Source organism: Uloborus diversus, chromosome 10 (genome assembly GCF_026930045.1).
Source record: "Uloborus diversus isolate 005 chromosome 10, Udiv.v.3.1, whole genome shotgun sequence".
Classification (NCBI taxonomy): domain Eukaryota; kingdom Metazoa; phylum Arthropoda; class Arachnida; order Araneae; family Uloboridae; genus Uloborus; species Uloborus diversus.
The window spans coordinates 50,553,671-50,571,857 of NC_072740.1; the positions used below are offsets into that span (position 1 = coordinate 50,553,671).

Sequence of the window (18,187 nt, forward strand, 5' to 3'; positions counted from 1 at the left end):
TTTTCCCTCATATAAGAGTCAATCGTTGTTATTTTTCAATTTTAAAAAAATGCTATGTATGTTTGAATTGGTGCTTATGTTTTATCAACATTTCCTCATAAAAAAAAGCTATAAACATATATGATCTGCAAATTGTGTTTTTTGTCTGAAAGGCAAAACTTTCCGTGTGAAAACTCAATGCTGATCTGTTTAGCTCTTTGGAAACTACCGTAAATCGTAAAGTGGCTCCAAATTCCTTTTGTAATATTAAGTGAATATTAAGTTTTAAAAAAAAAAAACACTCACAAGTAACGATAGAAATTCGTCAAAAATCGTTCAAAACTTTTTTTTTAAATAAAAAAGATCATTGTTATCTCAAAATGGTATTTTTTGTGCATTTTAGGTAGCAAATAGTTACTCAAGAATGCTTTTTTTTTTAAATTATGTTTCCGCATAATTATGTGGCAATTGAAAAAATTTCGGTGAAAGATCACTGCCTTAAACTTTAGGAAGTTCTTTTGGGGAAATTAAACTTCAGAAGAAAAAAAGGGGTTATTATTAAGAAATGAGCGATCTGTTCAGTCTTCCACAGTTTTTGATCAGGATGCTGCTGTTTTCAAATCAAACGATAATTTACGAGATACCTCAAATATGAATTAGCCCCTCAACTACCCTCGCTCTTTCGTTGGGTTTCTCTGATAAAAGGATAAAAACACAATCGTGGCAGCTATCATTGAATCAGTAGAGCCTTTTGTTAAGCCACCCACCACCAATCTCTTTGTCCATTAAAGATGAAGGATTTCTTATGCACGCATTGGCATGGACGAGTCAGACATATAATAAAAAGACATATGCCTCAAATACTTCAGGTGTCTTCAGAAAAAGCTTCTTTTTATGTGAAGCAGTGATTTTTAATAGATACGCGTATGCATTACCAACTAACATTGGGAAGAAACAAAGAAGAGTGATGTCGAAAATGTCTGAGACTACTGTTTTTTGAAGAAAATGTAGTAGAAACGACTATATAGACTAACTTTTTGTGGAATTCTGAGAACAAATCAAGACTAATTCAAATTATGATGGAATACTTCCGATTAGGAAGAATGACTGTAGTACAAGTGGATAGGGAGGTCAATGCATTAATTTGCTCAATTGCAATAAAAACAGGCCAGAACAACTCCAGACCAGTCGCAGTAATAGGTACTTACTGATACAGATCTGCTCTCGATTCTAAGTGAAAGAGGTATGTCTGGAACATCACTGTTTTTTTTTTTTTAAACTCCCAAAACAATTTAATACAAAGAAAATTTTTACAATACATTGAAAGTACAAGAAGCCTTGGGTCCCTTGAAGGATCCTCTTATTTTGCTCCCCGCAGCCACAGGATGCGACTCTGACTCCATGTCAGCTATATTCAGAAAGGATAAATTTTGAGCTTTCAAGTTGCTATAGGAAAATCTCAAACTGCTTTCTTTGATCTCACAGCTCAGTAGTTTTCAGCTTGATACCTCCAGAAAAGGTCACCCAGATTGCACAAGTGCTGCTAAAACATCTTTTTGATGGCAGTAACACTTAATTCTCTAGACATCTTACGATACAACCGCTATGATAATAAAGTAACGAAAACACCTTCTTCAAAATTTAAAACTTGGCAACTCTTCCACCCACAAGTGCAGTTGCTTCACAGCATCCATTTTATGTTTATCCAAAAGTACAACAGTGGCTTAGTAAAAACATGAATCCAATTAAATGGGGATGTGTTATGAAAGAAGGTGGACTGTTTACAACGCTTTTGTCACTTCCCGAAGCTTTCGAAGGAATTCTGCATTTAATGTTTTGTTATTACAAATTAACAGTAATTATGTGAGACTGTGATCTAGATGCTAATGAAAACGTTGACCTTTAATCTTCCAAGTTTTGCATGCATTGTTTATGTGAAACATCAAACATGTAAAAGTTCAATTTCTGGTCACAGTTTCGAAGATGAGGATAATGATATTGAATGTTGATGATTTTTTTTTTTATTTCTTTTTTTTCTATTTTCTTACAGACCCTACTATCTTCTCTTTATACTCTGGTGTGCAAAAATTAAGGACGAGACGGTTTTTTCAATATAACTGTGTACAAAAGCTTTCCAAATCAACACATTTAATACCGTAAGATCCCCAATACGTAAGGACATGTGTAATGTAAGCAACACTTACTAAAAGAGAAATCAGAGGGATAAAAAGAAGCTTTATTGAAAAAGTAGCATGGAACGCAATGCGACTGATGGCCAAAACATCCCTGTGATGGGTGTCCAGCAAGAAACATCCGGTCTTTAGTGAGGGATATGATCTCCGCCGACTGCTAGGCAGGTTTCACAGCGTCTGCCCAGCTGAGAATGAGGGTGTTAATGAGTTGTTGAGGCATTGCTGTCCATTCGTCTTGCAGCGCCCATCGAACGTTACTGGGTCGTTACTTATCCCGAATCGTTACTGGTCGTAAGGTACGAGCTGCCAAGCGTCTGCCTAGAAAATCTCATACATGCTCGATGGGATTGAGATCCGGAGATCGTGCCGGCCAATCCATACGTTCAATATCTTCACTCTCTAAGAGCTGTTCGGCAGCTACTGTGCGATGACATGGTGCATATTGTCGTCCATGAAAAGGAACTGCAGACCCATAGCGCCTCTAAAAAGACGCACATATGGAAGAAGAATCTCGTTACAATAACGGGTCCCGTGGACTGAACCTGCGTCGAAGATGTGAAGGTCTGTACGACTACCAAGCATGATGCCTCCCCAAACGAGAACACCGCGACCTCCATACCTGTCCTTTTCAATGATGTTCGAGGGATGATTGCGGCTTCCCCGCTCTCTCCAGATAAGTATGCGATGAGAATCGCTACTCAAACTGAATCTGCTCTCATCTATAAAGAGTACTCGCCCTCATTCATTGTCTCTCCAATTCCGGTGTTCCCGGCACCACAGAGAACGCCTTCTCCGATGGGCAAGCGTTAGAGGTACACACCGTATAGGGCGTCGTGCAAACAGACCACCACCATGCAGTCTTCTGGCCACGGTAAAACGCGATATCGGTCGTCCAGTCGCCTGTGTCGTGTGTCTAGCGATTTCTCCCGATGTCTGCCGCCTGTTTCTTCTGGCCTGTAAGACAATATACCGGTCATCTGTGGGTGTGGTTCCTCGTGGACGACCACTACTGAACCCCCGGATAGCTGTTCCTGTAGTTTGAAATTGTCTCCAAAGTCGTGAAACGATGCTGTGAGCAATTCCGAACTCTGCAGCCACACTTGTCACACTGCGGCCTTCCTCCAACTTCCCAATGATTCGACCTCGGGTAAAAGCATCCAGATGTCGTCTAACAGATTGATTATTCGCCATTTCTCGCTGAGGCAGCAACTCGGTGTGATTTTAACTGCTGTACGGCGTGCAATCTCTTTGACAGAAATACTGATCTTACACCGACAACATGCTTTATACTACTCAGACACTCCCCCATTACGTCTGCCTGCATATCTGCGCATGTGCTACCGTACATCACCTTACTTAATCTCCTGATTGGTCTTTCTGTCCGCTCTGCCTCTTCGTTCAGCTGATATGCTAATTTTTCGACTTCGTCCTTAATTTTTGCACACCAGTGTATATTTTACATGCTTTTCAAAAAGATATTATATGTCAGTTTTTTAATGTACTAAATTAATGATATTCTGCAATTTTTTTGAAAATTCATTATGAAAGGTCACTTTTTTTCTCTTATCCTATTTTCATACCAAAGCGAGAAATATCAAGATTTCTTTCAGAAATGGAATGAAAGGTCTTTATTATTCAATAAATTGAATATATCAATCATTTTGCAGTTCATATTTTAAAAAGAAAGCCATAAAATATTCCTTATTTTAGTAGCTTATTTGTTCTGCTGCATATTACGTAGAAAATAGAAATTTTAGCTTTTGATGTCAAAACAATTGTTTGACCTTTTTTATTGGTTATTTTAGGGAATATGTCAAAACAGTATTACTTTTAGAGCGCACAGGTTTTTTTAAAACTGAAAAACCTTAATTTTTGATCGAGTTATAAGGAAAACAAAAAGTACTAGGCGGTCATCTTTTTTGATCCGCCATTTTGTATGGAAGCTCACATGGGATCTTAGGCGACATTTTAGGATTTACTCTACATGCTATGAGGAACTAATTCTGAAAATATTTCTTAGTTATAAATTTGTGGTGCAAAAAATCTTAAATTTACTGGGCTATATTACCAATGCAATTGTTATGAATTATATGCGAAAGTTGTATCCTTGTTTTCAACTACCAATTATTAATTTCACCCTATAGTTTATCTGTTTTTGAACTGCACCACAGCAGCGCAATCTGAAGCCCAGATGAGGCCCGTGTACCTGATCCCAAAGAGATGATGAACCTCCCCCCCCCCTCACAATATATGTAGGCACGTAATCGTAGATTACTAAATTTAGGTAGTAAACGAGGATTACATGCCCAAAAACATGACTGTTTTCGAAAAAGAGCGGACATATTGCATTTTTAAAGCATTTCTTAATGCGAAATTTACTTTTAATCCTTTAACTGGCGCTGACATGAATGAACAATCAACCATGTAATAGACGGGTCAAAATAGAACAGTGGCACAACCAGAAAGGGGGCTCACAGCCTCCCGCAGAATGTGGAGTTGAATGTTTTTTCAAAACCTTTATTATTGATGAGAAGAAAAGAACACGTTTTTGGAAAACAAAGTGAGTTTTAGAAATTAATAGTAATATTAGGGGAAGATCTTAATTTCTTGCGCCCCCCCCCCACACACACCGGAAAAATTATGGAAGTAAATAAATGAATTTAAGATCGGAGATCTATAATTCACTTCATAATGTAAGAGATATACGTCCGTTTTTGCGTTTGAAAATTTCGTCAAAATTATCTTTTTTGTAATGTAAAGGGTTAGAGTTTGCGATTGTAAAGTTTACTTCTACACAAGAAAAATAACACTAAAATTTTGCTTTTCTATATTTTTGTTTATTACTTCAATTTATGACGAATTTTAAGGAGCTCAACTAACCGGAGAATTCACGTATCTGGAATTCGGCGTCTCACGTGCTTTCCAGCTAGTCCAGCTTTTAGTGTAACTCAAACTTTTATTTTTATGAACAAGTCCAATTTTGATTCTAAATCTTTTGCTTCCATTGCACTAGTAAAATTTTCAAAACAGCTAAAAACAACAAGATTTTGTTTAGATTTAAGTGTTTAATAATAGTAATTATTTAATCCAATCAAGTCAAAAGTCTAACGATTTTATTACTTCCATAATTCACGAATTTTTAAGTGTGTTTTTGAATTTGATTGGTCAAATGATAGCAGTATGTAGCTTTTCAGCTGCGAAATAAAGCCTGGAACCATTGTCAGTGGCATCACTACGGGGGAGGGGCGGTTCACCCCGGGTGTCACCCGTCTGGGGGGTACACCCGAAGTAGAATTGCAAGTTTTTGAAAAACATGAAGCTAAAATACATTTTTAAGACTACAAATTTGAAAATTTTCCGGGGATTATTCCCCCGGATACTCCATTTTTATCTGTTTGTACATTAGCCTACTTAAAATTTCGTTATAACACAAATGTAATTGTTTCTGAATTGCATGAATTTCAATTTTACATATATATATATATATATATATATATATATATATATATATATATATATATATATATATATATATATATATATATATATACATATATATATATATATATATATATATATAATTTTTTTTTTTTTTTTTTTTTTTTTTTTTTTTTTGCACCTTTTGGGGAAAGGGTGACACCACAAAATACCGCTCCGGGTGTCACCCATGCTAAGTACGCCATTGCCATTGTATATAAATTTGATTAGCTCTAAAAAAGGCTATTTTAGCAAGAAAATGGGCCTAAAAAAGACGTTATTGCAATAAGTAAATAATTAATAGGAACCTTGATTTGTGTTCAGAGTCGTCTAGTGCTCTGCAAGTAAGTGAAAAGATATCTATTCTTACCATTCATCTTTAAAATGAAGACGCTAGTTTCATCAGCATCTGGGATCGTGTTGAAAATTAACTGGGACTCGAACTGAGCATTTCTCGCATGCCTTTCCCGAAAGAACTTCACAATTAGCGTGCCAACTATCAAACAAACTCAGATAAGAAATACCGTAGAAGAGCAGCCTGTGGCATTACTGGATTTCATAGTCAGATATGCATGAAGGATTATCAGCCGAAACCTTGAAGGTATTTCAACTTCAATTTTTGCTTTAGAAATGAATAGATTAGAAATAGTCCTTGTATTGGCCGACTTATAACAGCTTGATTTAATTTAAATCATTTTAAAATCATGATTGAAATCCTTTGTTTTAATCAGATTAAAATCGAAAAAGAAATTTTCCTGATTTGGAACGCGCACTCCCCCCCCCCCCCCCCCCGATAGAGTTTTAAGAATTAAATTTCTTCTCATTATTTACGTCCACTAGAAAAAAAAAAGCTTTGAATGGTAGAAAACCTATTTCAGAAAGACTATTGTTTTACTTTTTAACTCGAAAACAAATTAGGATTATCAAAATATGAGAAAATTAATATTTTTGAACAAACATTAAACTATGTTTCCTACGAGCTTTTCATAGTGCCAAGCGCTACTAATAATATTTGTTAGTATTTTGTTTTTGTTCATTATTGTTCATCATTACTTTCAAATCATGCTTGACCAATTCCTGCAATTTTTCTTTAAAACTCGACTTTTATCAAATTAGACGAACGTACGGACGTACTTGTTTAAAAAGTAAGAAACTTTTTAAACAAATGAATGGAGATAATTTCCTGGTACCCTGGTTTGTGATTTTATTTTCATCTTTTGAAAATATTTTAAATCTTCATGCCAGCTTGTAATAAATTACAAAAAAAATAATAAAGCAATTCATTTATTCTACGTTTCTTCAGTCGGATAATTTTCATCGAAAGTAAATAATAATTGAAAGTGGTTATTACTTGGATCAGTTGCTCTCCTTCAGTGAAAATTATTATTTTGAAAGAAAAAACACTCCGCCAGTAAAATAATCTAGTTTTTTAAGAATTATTTCTTAAATGTAGGTTTCATCTTATATGCTCGCTTATATATTTATTTTTAAAAGTATCAAAATTTTATTTTTTTAAATGTTTTTATAAATTTTATTATGAAAATAGTATTTTACTTAAGTCTTGTCGTAGTTAAATTAAAAAAAAAATACATTTTACTTACTAAGTATTTCGTCAGACTGTGAAATTTTTAAAAAATCGAATTTGGATTTTTAAAGAACTAATTAATTTTAAAAAAAAAATCCCAATTTATTTATTTTTAATCTATTTTTTCTTTCTTTTTTCTTTTGAAAAAAAAAATCTTGATATTTTTCCTGCATCACAAACAGAGGCGTCTTCAATGGTGTGATTAACGGCAAACCTGGTGGTAGGAATAGCGTGACGTCGTGTTTTCAGACAATGGCTTTCCTTTTCCATGTTTTCCTATGTTATTTACAACAAAATTAAATGTTTTGAAATTTCGTTTGCTTTTTGGCCTCGGAAATAAATTTAAGATTAGATGCGGCCCTCGGGTAAGGTTGGGTACCACTGATCTAGAAAAAACAATAATCTTATTTCTATATAACAAAAAAAGTTCGTTGTCGTTGTTTTTTTTTTTAAATGGTTCGTTTTTGCGTTTTTCTGTTATCTGTTTCTTTTATTCTGAACTAACATTTATAATATGTGTACAGGTTTGTCATTTTTGCTTCCTCACGTTGTTTTTAAGATTTTACACTACCTTTTTGTTTAAAAAAACGAGCTCCATTTTACTCGTAATCAACGGTACGAAAAATTCGTAAATAGGAAAGTTGGTTTTTCCCGCACTTTTCAACCAGTTTTCCGTTTACTGTAATTAAATCTTTTAGTTAAAGGGTAGATAATATATAATTGTATCAGAATGTGTCATTATCTATTTCTTTATTGTTTCGTTAAACAGTTGGACTAAAATCGGGCCGATAAAAAGAAAAGTCGATCGTAAACGCTGCATCAGCAGCGTTTTTCGGCCGCACTTCCGAAACTTTAACTTTTAAACACGAAAACGAACAGTCATTTCTTCCGGAAATTACTGTAGCTGACTATCAGTGATGCGGAAATACAAAAACCAAAACTAAAAACGAATGAAAATGGAAGTGAACGTTATACAAAGTTAGAAGTGGAAGTAGAAGTAAATTCCACAGTTGGAGAGACATTTTCCCCTCTTTGCATCATTTAAATTCTCTTGCAGTAGGGTTAAAGTTTAATGAAAACCTAAAAGACAAAAAGACTCATGAATTTCTATTGACATAGAAATTTGTAAAGTTTCAGAAGGAGTTTAAAGATTTGTTTATGAAAGAGACCTTAATTGTGTTTTTAATAAGGGCATCATAGGTATAGGAAAGGCTAAAATGCCTCCTAATACAATGATTTCTAGTTAAAAAAGTGAAATTTTGCTGAAATAGATATAATTTAAAATACCTACATTTTAAATAAGAGTTTAAATGTAAAAAAAATCAGGATTTTCATGAGTTCCCAATTTTTAGGAAAGTACGATGGTCAAGGAAATATTTTCGGGAATATTTCCAACTCACAAGACTATGTGTGCATATGTTTATATGCATACATAAAACATACGATACAATTCAATTACAAATTCAAATAAAATTGAAAGAATTAACATAAAATGTACTGTTATGTCAGAGCAAAGTTGCTAGAAACAAAAACAGTGCAAACATATTCAACAAAAACAAAAAGAAAGTGCAAAATGCATAATTGCAAAAAATACAGCTTGGAAGGAGACAAAATGAAATATGTGAACAAGGGACTGATACGTCATCAGGGAGAAGACCAGCCCCTTAATTCACAAGACCCTTTTATTCAGCACTAGAGAACCAAAAACACCTCTCCGAGAGCCTTAAAGAATGAATAAATTGAACAAAATAACTAATCTGTAGAAGTGAAGCAATAGTCAAAAGAGCACTAAAATTAAAAAAACAAACCTTAAAATTTTGAAAAATGACCAAGAAAGGAACGCAAGCAACAATGCTGACCTTTAAAAAATGAAACAGACGTTACGGTTGCGTGAAATGCAAAAATTTTTATTTTGCTGTTGTTGTTTTCCAACTATTCTCTTGCCTGGTACTTGCGTGGCATGTAACCGTAACATCTGTTTTACTTTTTAAAAGTCAGCATTGTTGCTTGCGTTCCTTTCTTGATCATTTTTGAAATTTGCAGGTTTGTTTTTTAATTCCAAAGGATATAAGTGGACAATTTCAAGGTTTGAGTAAAACACGTTTAAAGATAACGTCCTAGGTAGGCTTTCTTTTTTTTTTTTTTTCAAAATCATTCTGTACAGCAGCACCTTCCAGGCTACAAGTCTATCTCTTGCCCAAAGATGGAGGAGAGGTTCCTCTTTCATTTGTGCTGGTTATCTCCAAATTTTTAATTTTGCCACTTACATCCCTTTGCTTCTCACTGTTTCAGTTGTGTTTGATCATGCATCAGCTTGTATATTTAATAAAGTTGTAGGATTTGTTAATGCTGCATTATTGATTTGTTTGTTTGTTTTTTTTTTTTCTTACTTTTGAAAGTTCATTCAGTCTTGCTTTTGTTTATGTTGCATTTTAAGTTTAATGTTTCAATTTCTAGTCATTCTTATTTCCTGCATCTGCATCTAATTTAAATTCTTTAATCTGTAATTTATGTTGCTATAAGTCAGATCATGTTGGAGAGGAAGTTAATAAATATAAAGCTTTCTTTTTTGCTCTTAACATTTCATGCCTGTGTATCTAAATCGGTAAAGTAAAAATTAAACTTTCCTTTAAAATGTCTGCAACATTTCTCATATCTGGTTTTCCAGACATTCTTGAATAATCAGAATATATGGATCTTACGATGTCTTATTGTATGGTGTTATCTTATCATTGCACTATGTCCTGCTTGTGAGTTATCTCTATTTGTAATCTTCAGATTAAAGCATTTATGAATTCTCTTTTACTTCAAGTTATTCATGAAACTCTTACTAAGCTAATTATTTATTTCAGTTTTTCATGCCTGTATGTAAATTAACTGTTGTGAATATCCAAAGTTTCATGTGATTATGCTTGTAATTATTTTGTTACTATTATTATTTTATCAAACTAAATCTCTATTTTAATTTTAGTCTGCAAGTATGGAATCTTTTCTTCAACAGAGTGAAAAAGAACAAGATGACAGTAGATCGGAGTCTGCTTGCAGTACTACACAATCCCGGAAATATTACCGAGCAACACAACACAGGTAATATCGAAACTGTGTTAAAATATTACAGCATTTTTTAAAATGTATAAAATAAACGTGTACAACTTGCTTGTATGCCTTGTTCAGAATTGAATCGATCAGTCTGAAAACCAATTGTCTTCTTTCATAAAACCCAGAAAATGGCTGGTTTTTGGACTCGTCGATTAAATTGTAAATTATCGCTACTGTAGCATTGTATATGTATGCCATATTGTATCATTATTTGAACTATGCATATATTGTGCAAGAATAGAAATGTTGAGTTAAATTAATTCATTGAATTGTGATTCAAAATCTAAAAAGAATGATGGAACTCAGCATAGGTTCTGTATTTGCCATGCATCAAAAATTTCTTGGAGTGTGCCATTTTTCTTAAACACACATTTATTTTTACTCTAATGTACTTTGATATGATTTTTAGTTATTGTGAAATGAATTCTATACAGTTCATGGACTGACAGTAAACAATTGAGTTTGGGTTTTAGAAGTGGTGTAAGAGGGAGTATCCAACAGTTTTATTTATTTATTTTTTTTTAGCATGGGAAAAATAAAATACACAAAATGACTTCAAAATTGCTTGCAATAGCAATGAATCAATAAATCTAGATTGTATGATTTTATCTTTTTTTATGGAATAAGTATGATGATTAAGGTGACATATGCCTTTTGGCCTGCCTAGTAGGAAAGGGTATGCAGCAGGCCTATCATACTATTTTTTCCAAGGATGTATATTGATTTTTATCATACAGTCGAACCTCGTTTACGCAAAATTCACGAAACCATGGTAATTCTTTCATGTATCTCTGATTTTATCTTATCCAATAAATCATTAAGTGATTGTTAACTCACGGGACCAAATCAATATTTCATTTAGAGCAATATTTCACATTGAGTGAGTTCACACTAACAAGGTTTGACTGTGTTTTAAAAATACAAAAAAAAAATGTTTACTCATACACTATATGAGAGCTGTTTGAAAGGGTATCCAACCTTCTTTTTTCCATGGAAATCTGATGGATATGGATCAACCATGCTTGCATGAGCTGACCTTGAACCTTTAGGTGCATGTGAGTTTATTCCTGTCTGTCTATAATGTCCATCACTGGCAAACAGCATTAGACTGAAGTAATGTGTTGTACTCTCGTAAGTTTATTTAATTTAAAGGATAGTGACAAAATGACTAGGGCAATGCTATAGCATCGAACAGCATTTTGCTAGAAACTGGGGGACAGTCAAGTGGAAACCATTCAGAAGATGCAGACAGCTTATAATGATGATTTTATAGCACATTTCTTGCACACAATTCAGCCGTTCTTTGGCAAAATACCAGACTCCTGTGGTTCAACAGGCTTCTTATTCTCCTTATATGGCACCCTACATCTTCAGTCTCTCCAGACTCAAAGCGATTGAAAGGAACGAGATTTCAAGCAAGAGAGAACATATGGCAGTAACGACATGCTTGTAACAATTACAGTATTACTGGGAAAAGTGTGTAGAGTCTGAAGGAGATAAATTTTAACATGATTAGATTAGATTTTTTTTTTTTTTAATTCAGCCTAAGGTCAGATACGTTTCTAACATACCTTATATTTCTGAAATCCAGTTAATTGCTCTCTCCTGACATAACAAATATGATAGAAATTAATCACCCATTCACATTTAAAAAAAAAAAAGAAAAATTCCCAGTTTTTGAGTAAAACCCAATGCTGAATAAATTTATCCAGGCCTTTTGTAAATACCCAAAAAAGTATTTACCTGTGCCCACTGGTTATAACCCAACCACATCGCTAGTAACAACTGCTGGTGGTGGCACTTGGGCAAAAATATTTGAACATTGATGACTTTCTTTCAGTTTAAGTTTTCAGAATTTCACTTAAAAGAAAATAAATTCAAAAATAAAACCAAGAGAAAGTTAAAAGTATAGGTATTTTAGCTATATTTTCTCTAAGGATTTGCTAGGACTAGCAGTTTATTCATGTGTTTTTTAAAGATTTGTCATTAAAAGTTGTGTTGTCATAGATTTGAAACACTATTGCTCTTTTTCTTTCTTTTTTTTTTGTGTGTGTGTAATTTTAATTAAACATTTGTTAACATGGTTAAACATTACAATAAAGGTATCAAAATTAAGTATTTCATAATAGAAGCAAATATAATGGAAACTGATATGATTATCCTGAACATATAAGTTTACTTTTGTTGCTTTTTCTTTCTTAAGTAGTCGTGGCATGCTAATATTTTTTTCTTTTTAGGGTCTTTGTTAATCGAAGCTTGCACTTAGAAAAGATAAAGTTCTTTGGCTTTGATATGGATTACACATTGGCTGGTATGAATAACTGTTTAACCCTTTCCATTATAAAGTACTTGAATGTGAGTTCAAAGCAAAGGTTAGGAGTAATAAAATTTGAAACTTAATTTTCCATTTCAAATTAATAATGAAGTGTTGAATGAAATAAATATTTGTAATACCAAGTCTATAGATATAAACATGAACAGTATGTTACAAAGTAAAAATATAGTCTGTGCTCATGCTAGTAACAATTGCAAAGATGAGCCACTTTCTGTGACTCAAGTTGAGCTACAATTAGTAAGCTTCAAGGAACATATGCTGTTTTGTTGATCTCTTTCTTTGCCAAATTTTTGATTTTCTTTTTGTGCTGTAACAACTTTTTAAGAACTGTTGCATTTTAATGAGAATAAATGTTGTTATGTAGAAAGAAGGTAAGATGAAAGATAACTCCATACCCTGAGAATGGCAAATAAATTAGTAATAATAGTGTCCTTACTAAGGCAATTTTTGGTACTGTATTATAATATCAGGGAAATCTCTTTATCAACTCTTCCACATATTTGGCTGCTGACTCTGATATTAGTTCATCTAGAATAAAAACTGCTTCAACAAAAGAAAGAAACAGCAAAACCCTGGAGCTTCGAGTGAAACTACGTCAGTGTTCCTCTTCTAGCTTTGGCTTGATCGCCAACACACAAAACTAGGTTAGGAAGTGTATTTTAATTTCGCTGTTTCATATTTTAAAGTAATGTAACTTTAGCTTCACAATGGCTGACATTTGCAAAATTAATTTTTTAATTAAAATTAAGTACTTTGTGCTAGAAATATGAAACCTCAATTGGTGCAAATGAGAAAAAATTAAAATAGGCAGACAGATTTGGAGGGCAATCACCTCTTTATTAGTCCCTAGCAGTGAAGTGAAAAGTATTGCATCATTGTTGCTTTGTCTACTTCAAAGACAGCTCTGAAACCAATCGGATTTCATCATTTGCTAAGCTAGGATTGACCGTAGAAATATTAAAAATATGCAACTTCAAACCCATTTCGTACCATGAGTGCTCATCCCCCCCCCCGTCCCCCCACAAATACCACAAAGAACCTCCTAAATGGGTTGCTCCCTCAAAGAAGAAAGACCTTTAAAACATCCCCCTCTAAAAACTTCAATGACAAAATCTGTGCTATGACCCCCCCCCCCCTGGGTATTCCTATTATTTTGTCCTATTATGGCAGGCTCTCGAAAATCACAAAAATTAAAACAGCACAAAAATAAGAACTTTTACAGTATACTAGCAATCGAGGTTGGCAAGGTTTTGGACACTATGGTAAAAACCCTGGTTTTTACCGTCCTGTCCAAAACTGTTCGAGAGTGTGTAAAACTATATATTTAGAAAAATTGTATTTTGTGAGAAAACATTAAAAACATAATAAAATGTATCAAAGTAATATTTTATATTGAGCATTTATTCAATGAGAACATTCAGCTATTTATGCAGCTGATTTTAATCTAGTTACATAGAAGTTGAATTCTTGATTAAAATTTCAATTTGTAGGCATGAGTTATTTTTATTTTTTATTTTATTTTTAATAATAAAAACTAAATTTTCCTATGTTTATGCATGTTTGCAAATGAAAGCAGGGTTGGCAAGGTTTTTATCATGCTGTTCAAAACCTTTTTATCTGAAAGTGTCGAAAACTATTTTTTGAGAAACTAGATTTTGTGAGAAAATGTCAAAAACAGAACAAAACGTGTCAAAATTATTTTTTGAGTATTTAATATATTTTGTTTAATTCAGTGTGAACATTCAAGTATAAATATATATGTAACTTATTTATGCGGCTGATTTTAATCTAGTTACCTAGAAATTAAATTCTTCATTAAAAATTTCAATTTGTATGCAGGAGTTCTTTTTTCTTTTCTTTTTTTTTCTTTTTTTTTTTTTTTTTCTTTTTTTCATTAACCAAATTTTTTGACATTTATGCATGTGTGAAAAAGAAAATGTTCAAAATATGGTGCAATAATTGACTTAAATGCAATAAATTACAATTTTTTGTAGTTATGGAATGTATTACATTAAAAATATGAACTAAAAAAAGAATAGCACAAGTTTTATAATACTAGTGTTTAATCATCAATTTCTTGTTCTTTAATCTATGATTTAAACAATTTCAGTTAAAACATCATGTAAAACTTGTTTGCAAAAACCATTTAAAAATTGAGGCTTTTTTTTTTTTTTTTTTTTTTTTTTTTTTTTTGCACCTAAACATTGCACATTTAACATTTAATAACATTCCTTTGAGTTATAAATGAAACTGAAATTAGTTGTCTTGGTAGTGTTGTGAATTTCCTTTTATAACTGTACCAGTTGTTACATAAGGAAGTTTTTATAAATACAAATACAAAAGTGACGACCAGAAACAGGCTCTGGGCCCAGCTAGACTGGTCCTAGTCAATTTACAATCCCCAGTGAAGATCAATGGCCCTCTTAAAACTGTCTACTCCTTTGCTCATTACCACATAGTTATGTAATAGTTATTGGCAATTCCTTTAAGTAAAATATTTTTTAAACGAACATTTTGGAGAAAAATATTATCAAATACTCATTATATATATATATATATATATATATATATATATATATATATATATATATATATATATATATATATATATATATATATAAACCTCATTAATATGCATTACAAATATTGCAGTAAATAAAAATTGATTAGATTGCACCCCTTTAGCTTTAGCATAGTTTTGGACAGTTTAAGACAGTTTCGGACACTTTTGGACAGTTTTAGATAGTAAAAACCACCTGTCCTGTCCTAAACCGGTTTTGGTCAGTCCAAAACCCATCACTGCTAGCAACGCATAGAGAATTCTTCGAGTACGACAATAAAACAATAAAATTGTGAGAAAACTAGATTCATTTTGGTTTATGTTATAATTTTACCTTTAAAGAAATAAGTGTTAATAATTTGATAAATAAGAATAAGGTCTAGCAATGGCCAAACCTCAATTAAAAAAAATGAGTTCTTCATTAAAAAGAGCTGTGATGGAACAAATATCGATTGCATGGTTGACAAATGTATAAAAAGCATCTATTTTTGGTTTTATGAAAGGACTTGAATCAGGCTTGGAGTAATCGCCGATTACGTGATCGTAATCTGAGTAATCGATTACGTTTTTGTGTAATCATAATTGTAATCTGTCGTTGGGATACTCCCGTAATCGTAATCGAATTCATAATCAAGATTTTCATGCGTAATCATAACTGTAATCTAAGTTAAATAATCCGTAATTTGCCCCTTGTAATTGCGTAATCTTGATTTCTAAAAGTGAAAAAATTTAAGCCGCCCTTTTACTAATGTATGGAAAGATAACATAGTTCAATAGTAACATAGAAAACGACTTCTTTCTTTAAACGACTATTCAGTGCTCGTCCCCACTCGTTCTTGTTTGCAAACGAGAGTCATAAATCGAGTCCTATCTTAAGTGTTTAGTACAATTAGTACCCTGTGGCTTGACAGGAAGGTTTCAGGGCTTCTTGGGAACGTCTTCCCAAATCCTTACAATTGGTCATTCATTAATCAGTTTCCCTTTCATCTGTCAATGTTAGGCAATCAAGCGAAGCACATTGCCGCCTCAAAATCGTATTTTAGCAGAAAAGTACAATGATATCAAAAGTACAACTAAGTTTCACACAACAAAAAGCTTTTTTTTTTTTTTTAATACTTTTATGAGAAAGTAGTGAATGACTGAAAAAAGATTTTGTCAAAAGAAAACCAAATTCGCATTTGTGTTTCAGTGGTTCTTTAAACACTCTTGCCTTTACACGTATTGCATTTTTTTTTTGCTATATGACATCTAATCTAAACCCTGGTGAATAAGATTTTTTTTTTAATGTTTTCAAAATAATTTCTCGCATAGTTTCATCTTAAATGCATGTTTATATGTTTACAACTGATATTATCTCTAATTAATGAGTATGTATGAAAGTAAAAAGTTTGCATTGATAAATTTTATAAAATGTGTTTACGTTTTATTGTATCAGGGAATTAACACAAATTTTGAAATTTAATCATCTTTTCATGCCTCATTTTTAAAGTGAGAAAAATTGCACTTCATTGCTGCATTAAAACTGTGATGTATAAACATTATTATAAAATACTCATTTATGCAAAAAAAAAACAAAAAGCTGTATGACTAAAAAGTAGAAATCATAGCAAAACATGTTATACCCAATCTTCTTTTTAATGAGTGTTAAGTTGAAACCGTTTAGCACTTTTAAAAGTGCAATTTCTTCAGTAAGTGATTGATTCAAGAATGAAATCAAAGCATATGCAAATAGCTTATCAAATGATCATAAAATTGATCCTGTAGAGTTGTACGGACCTAACACTCATATGTATCTTTGCTAAAAATAATATTACCCTAGTATTTTTTTTTTATTTCTGCGTCATCTGCTCCAGTTCAACAATTGTTTAGCATTGCTGGAATTTTTTTCTCTTCTCAAAGAATGAGAAAAAAAAGAAAGAAAAAAAACCAGATATCTTTGAAGTATTAATTACACTTAAATGCATTTAATCCCTTTTTTTCAAATTTTCAATTGTTTACTACCATATCTTTTATTTACACTTTCTGCATAATTTATTACATTGCAGTTTTTTCCGCATAAAAAACCATACGAGGTTCTTTTTTTAAAAAAATTACTGTGCAATAAATTAACTGATAATATACTAAATAATTGAGAATATCATTGCTGAAATATACTACACAATTTTCAGAAATTATAAACTAAAATGTTGAGCAGTTTAGCAGTAAGTTATTGCCCTTGAGCCAGGGCTAAGGCAGAACTACTTCAATGGCAAGATAACAATAAACAGCTGAGTCAAAAACAAGATGCACTGTGTATACATTTGAATAAGAGTGTGCCTATACCTGTACAGTCATTGTAGCATTGTGCAATGTAGACAATTTGAATTTCCTAGATGTTTTTTTATCTTTCATATATTGCTCTTTTCCTGCAACAGCGCAATAATACAAAATAAATAATCTTTAAGGTTATACTACACGGTAGTTGCAATTTAATTATCTCTTTAATATTAAATCAAAAATCATAATTTTCAACTATCACGTTGTTGATGCAAATGAGTGATATATATATACATTATAGTATGTCTGTAATCGTAATCAAAATCATAATCGGCATATTGCAATCGTAATCGATTACATTTCCAACATAATCGGATAGTTGCTGTAATCGTAATTACGTTTTGCCAGAGAATTATAATCGTAATCATAATTGTAATCGCTCTTTTTTTGTGCCCGTAATCATAATCGTAATCGATTACATTCCCTCGTAATTGACTTCAAGCCTGGTTGAATACAGTTAGGCAAAGAAACAAACTGTAAGCAGTTTTCTGTAAAGGGTAGTGTAAAATTCACCATTGTGTTAGAAATTAGCACATTCAAAAATGTATTTTTTCACTTTCAGCTGTGAACTGGATATTGGAATCAATATCCAGCTACTGTGGAAGAGTTGCAATTCCTCAAATTTTTCAGATTCCACTGCATGG

General features: G+C 32.4%; 1 protein-coding gene across 2 annotated transcripts in view; it reads left to right on the top strand.

Moving 5' to 3' along the window:
* The window catches only part of LOC129231601 (cytosolic purine 5'-nucleotidase-like), a 125,405-nt gene that overhangs the window by 58,951 nt on the left and 48,267 nt on the right, over positions 1 to 18,187 (top strand). Inside the window, exons 1-3 of one of the 2 annotated variants that reach the window (XM_054865963.1) lie at positions 10,037 to 10,097; positions 10,205 to 10,320; positions 12,570 to 12,643. In XM_054865963.1, the coding sequence (XP_054721938.1) occupies positions 10,092 to 10,097; positions 10,205 to 10,320; positions 12,570 to 12,643 (196 nt within the window). In that variant the 5' untranslated portion in view covers positions 10,037 to 10,091. Of the gene's footprint in view, positions 1 to 10,036; positions 10,098 to 10,204; positions 10,321 to 12,569; positions 12,644 to 18,187 lie in introns of those variants that run through there. The other variant, XM_054865964.1, reaches the window with a different exon arrangement.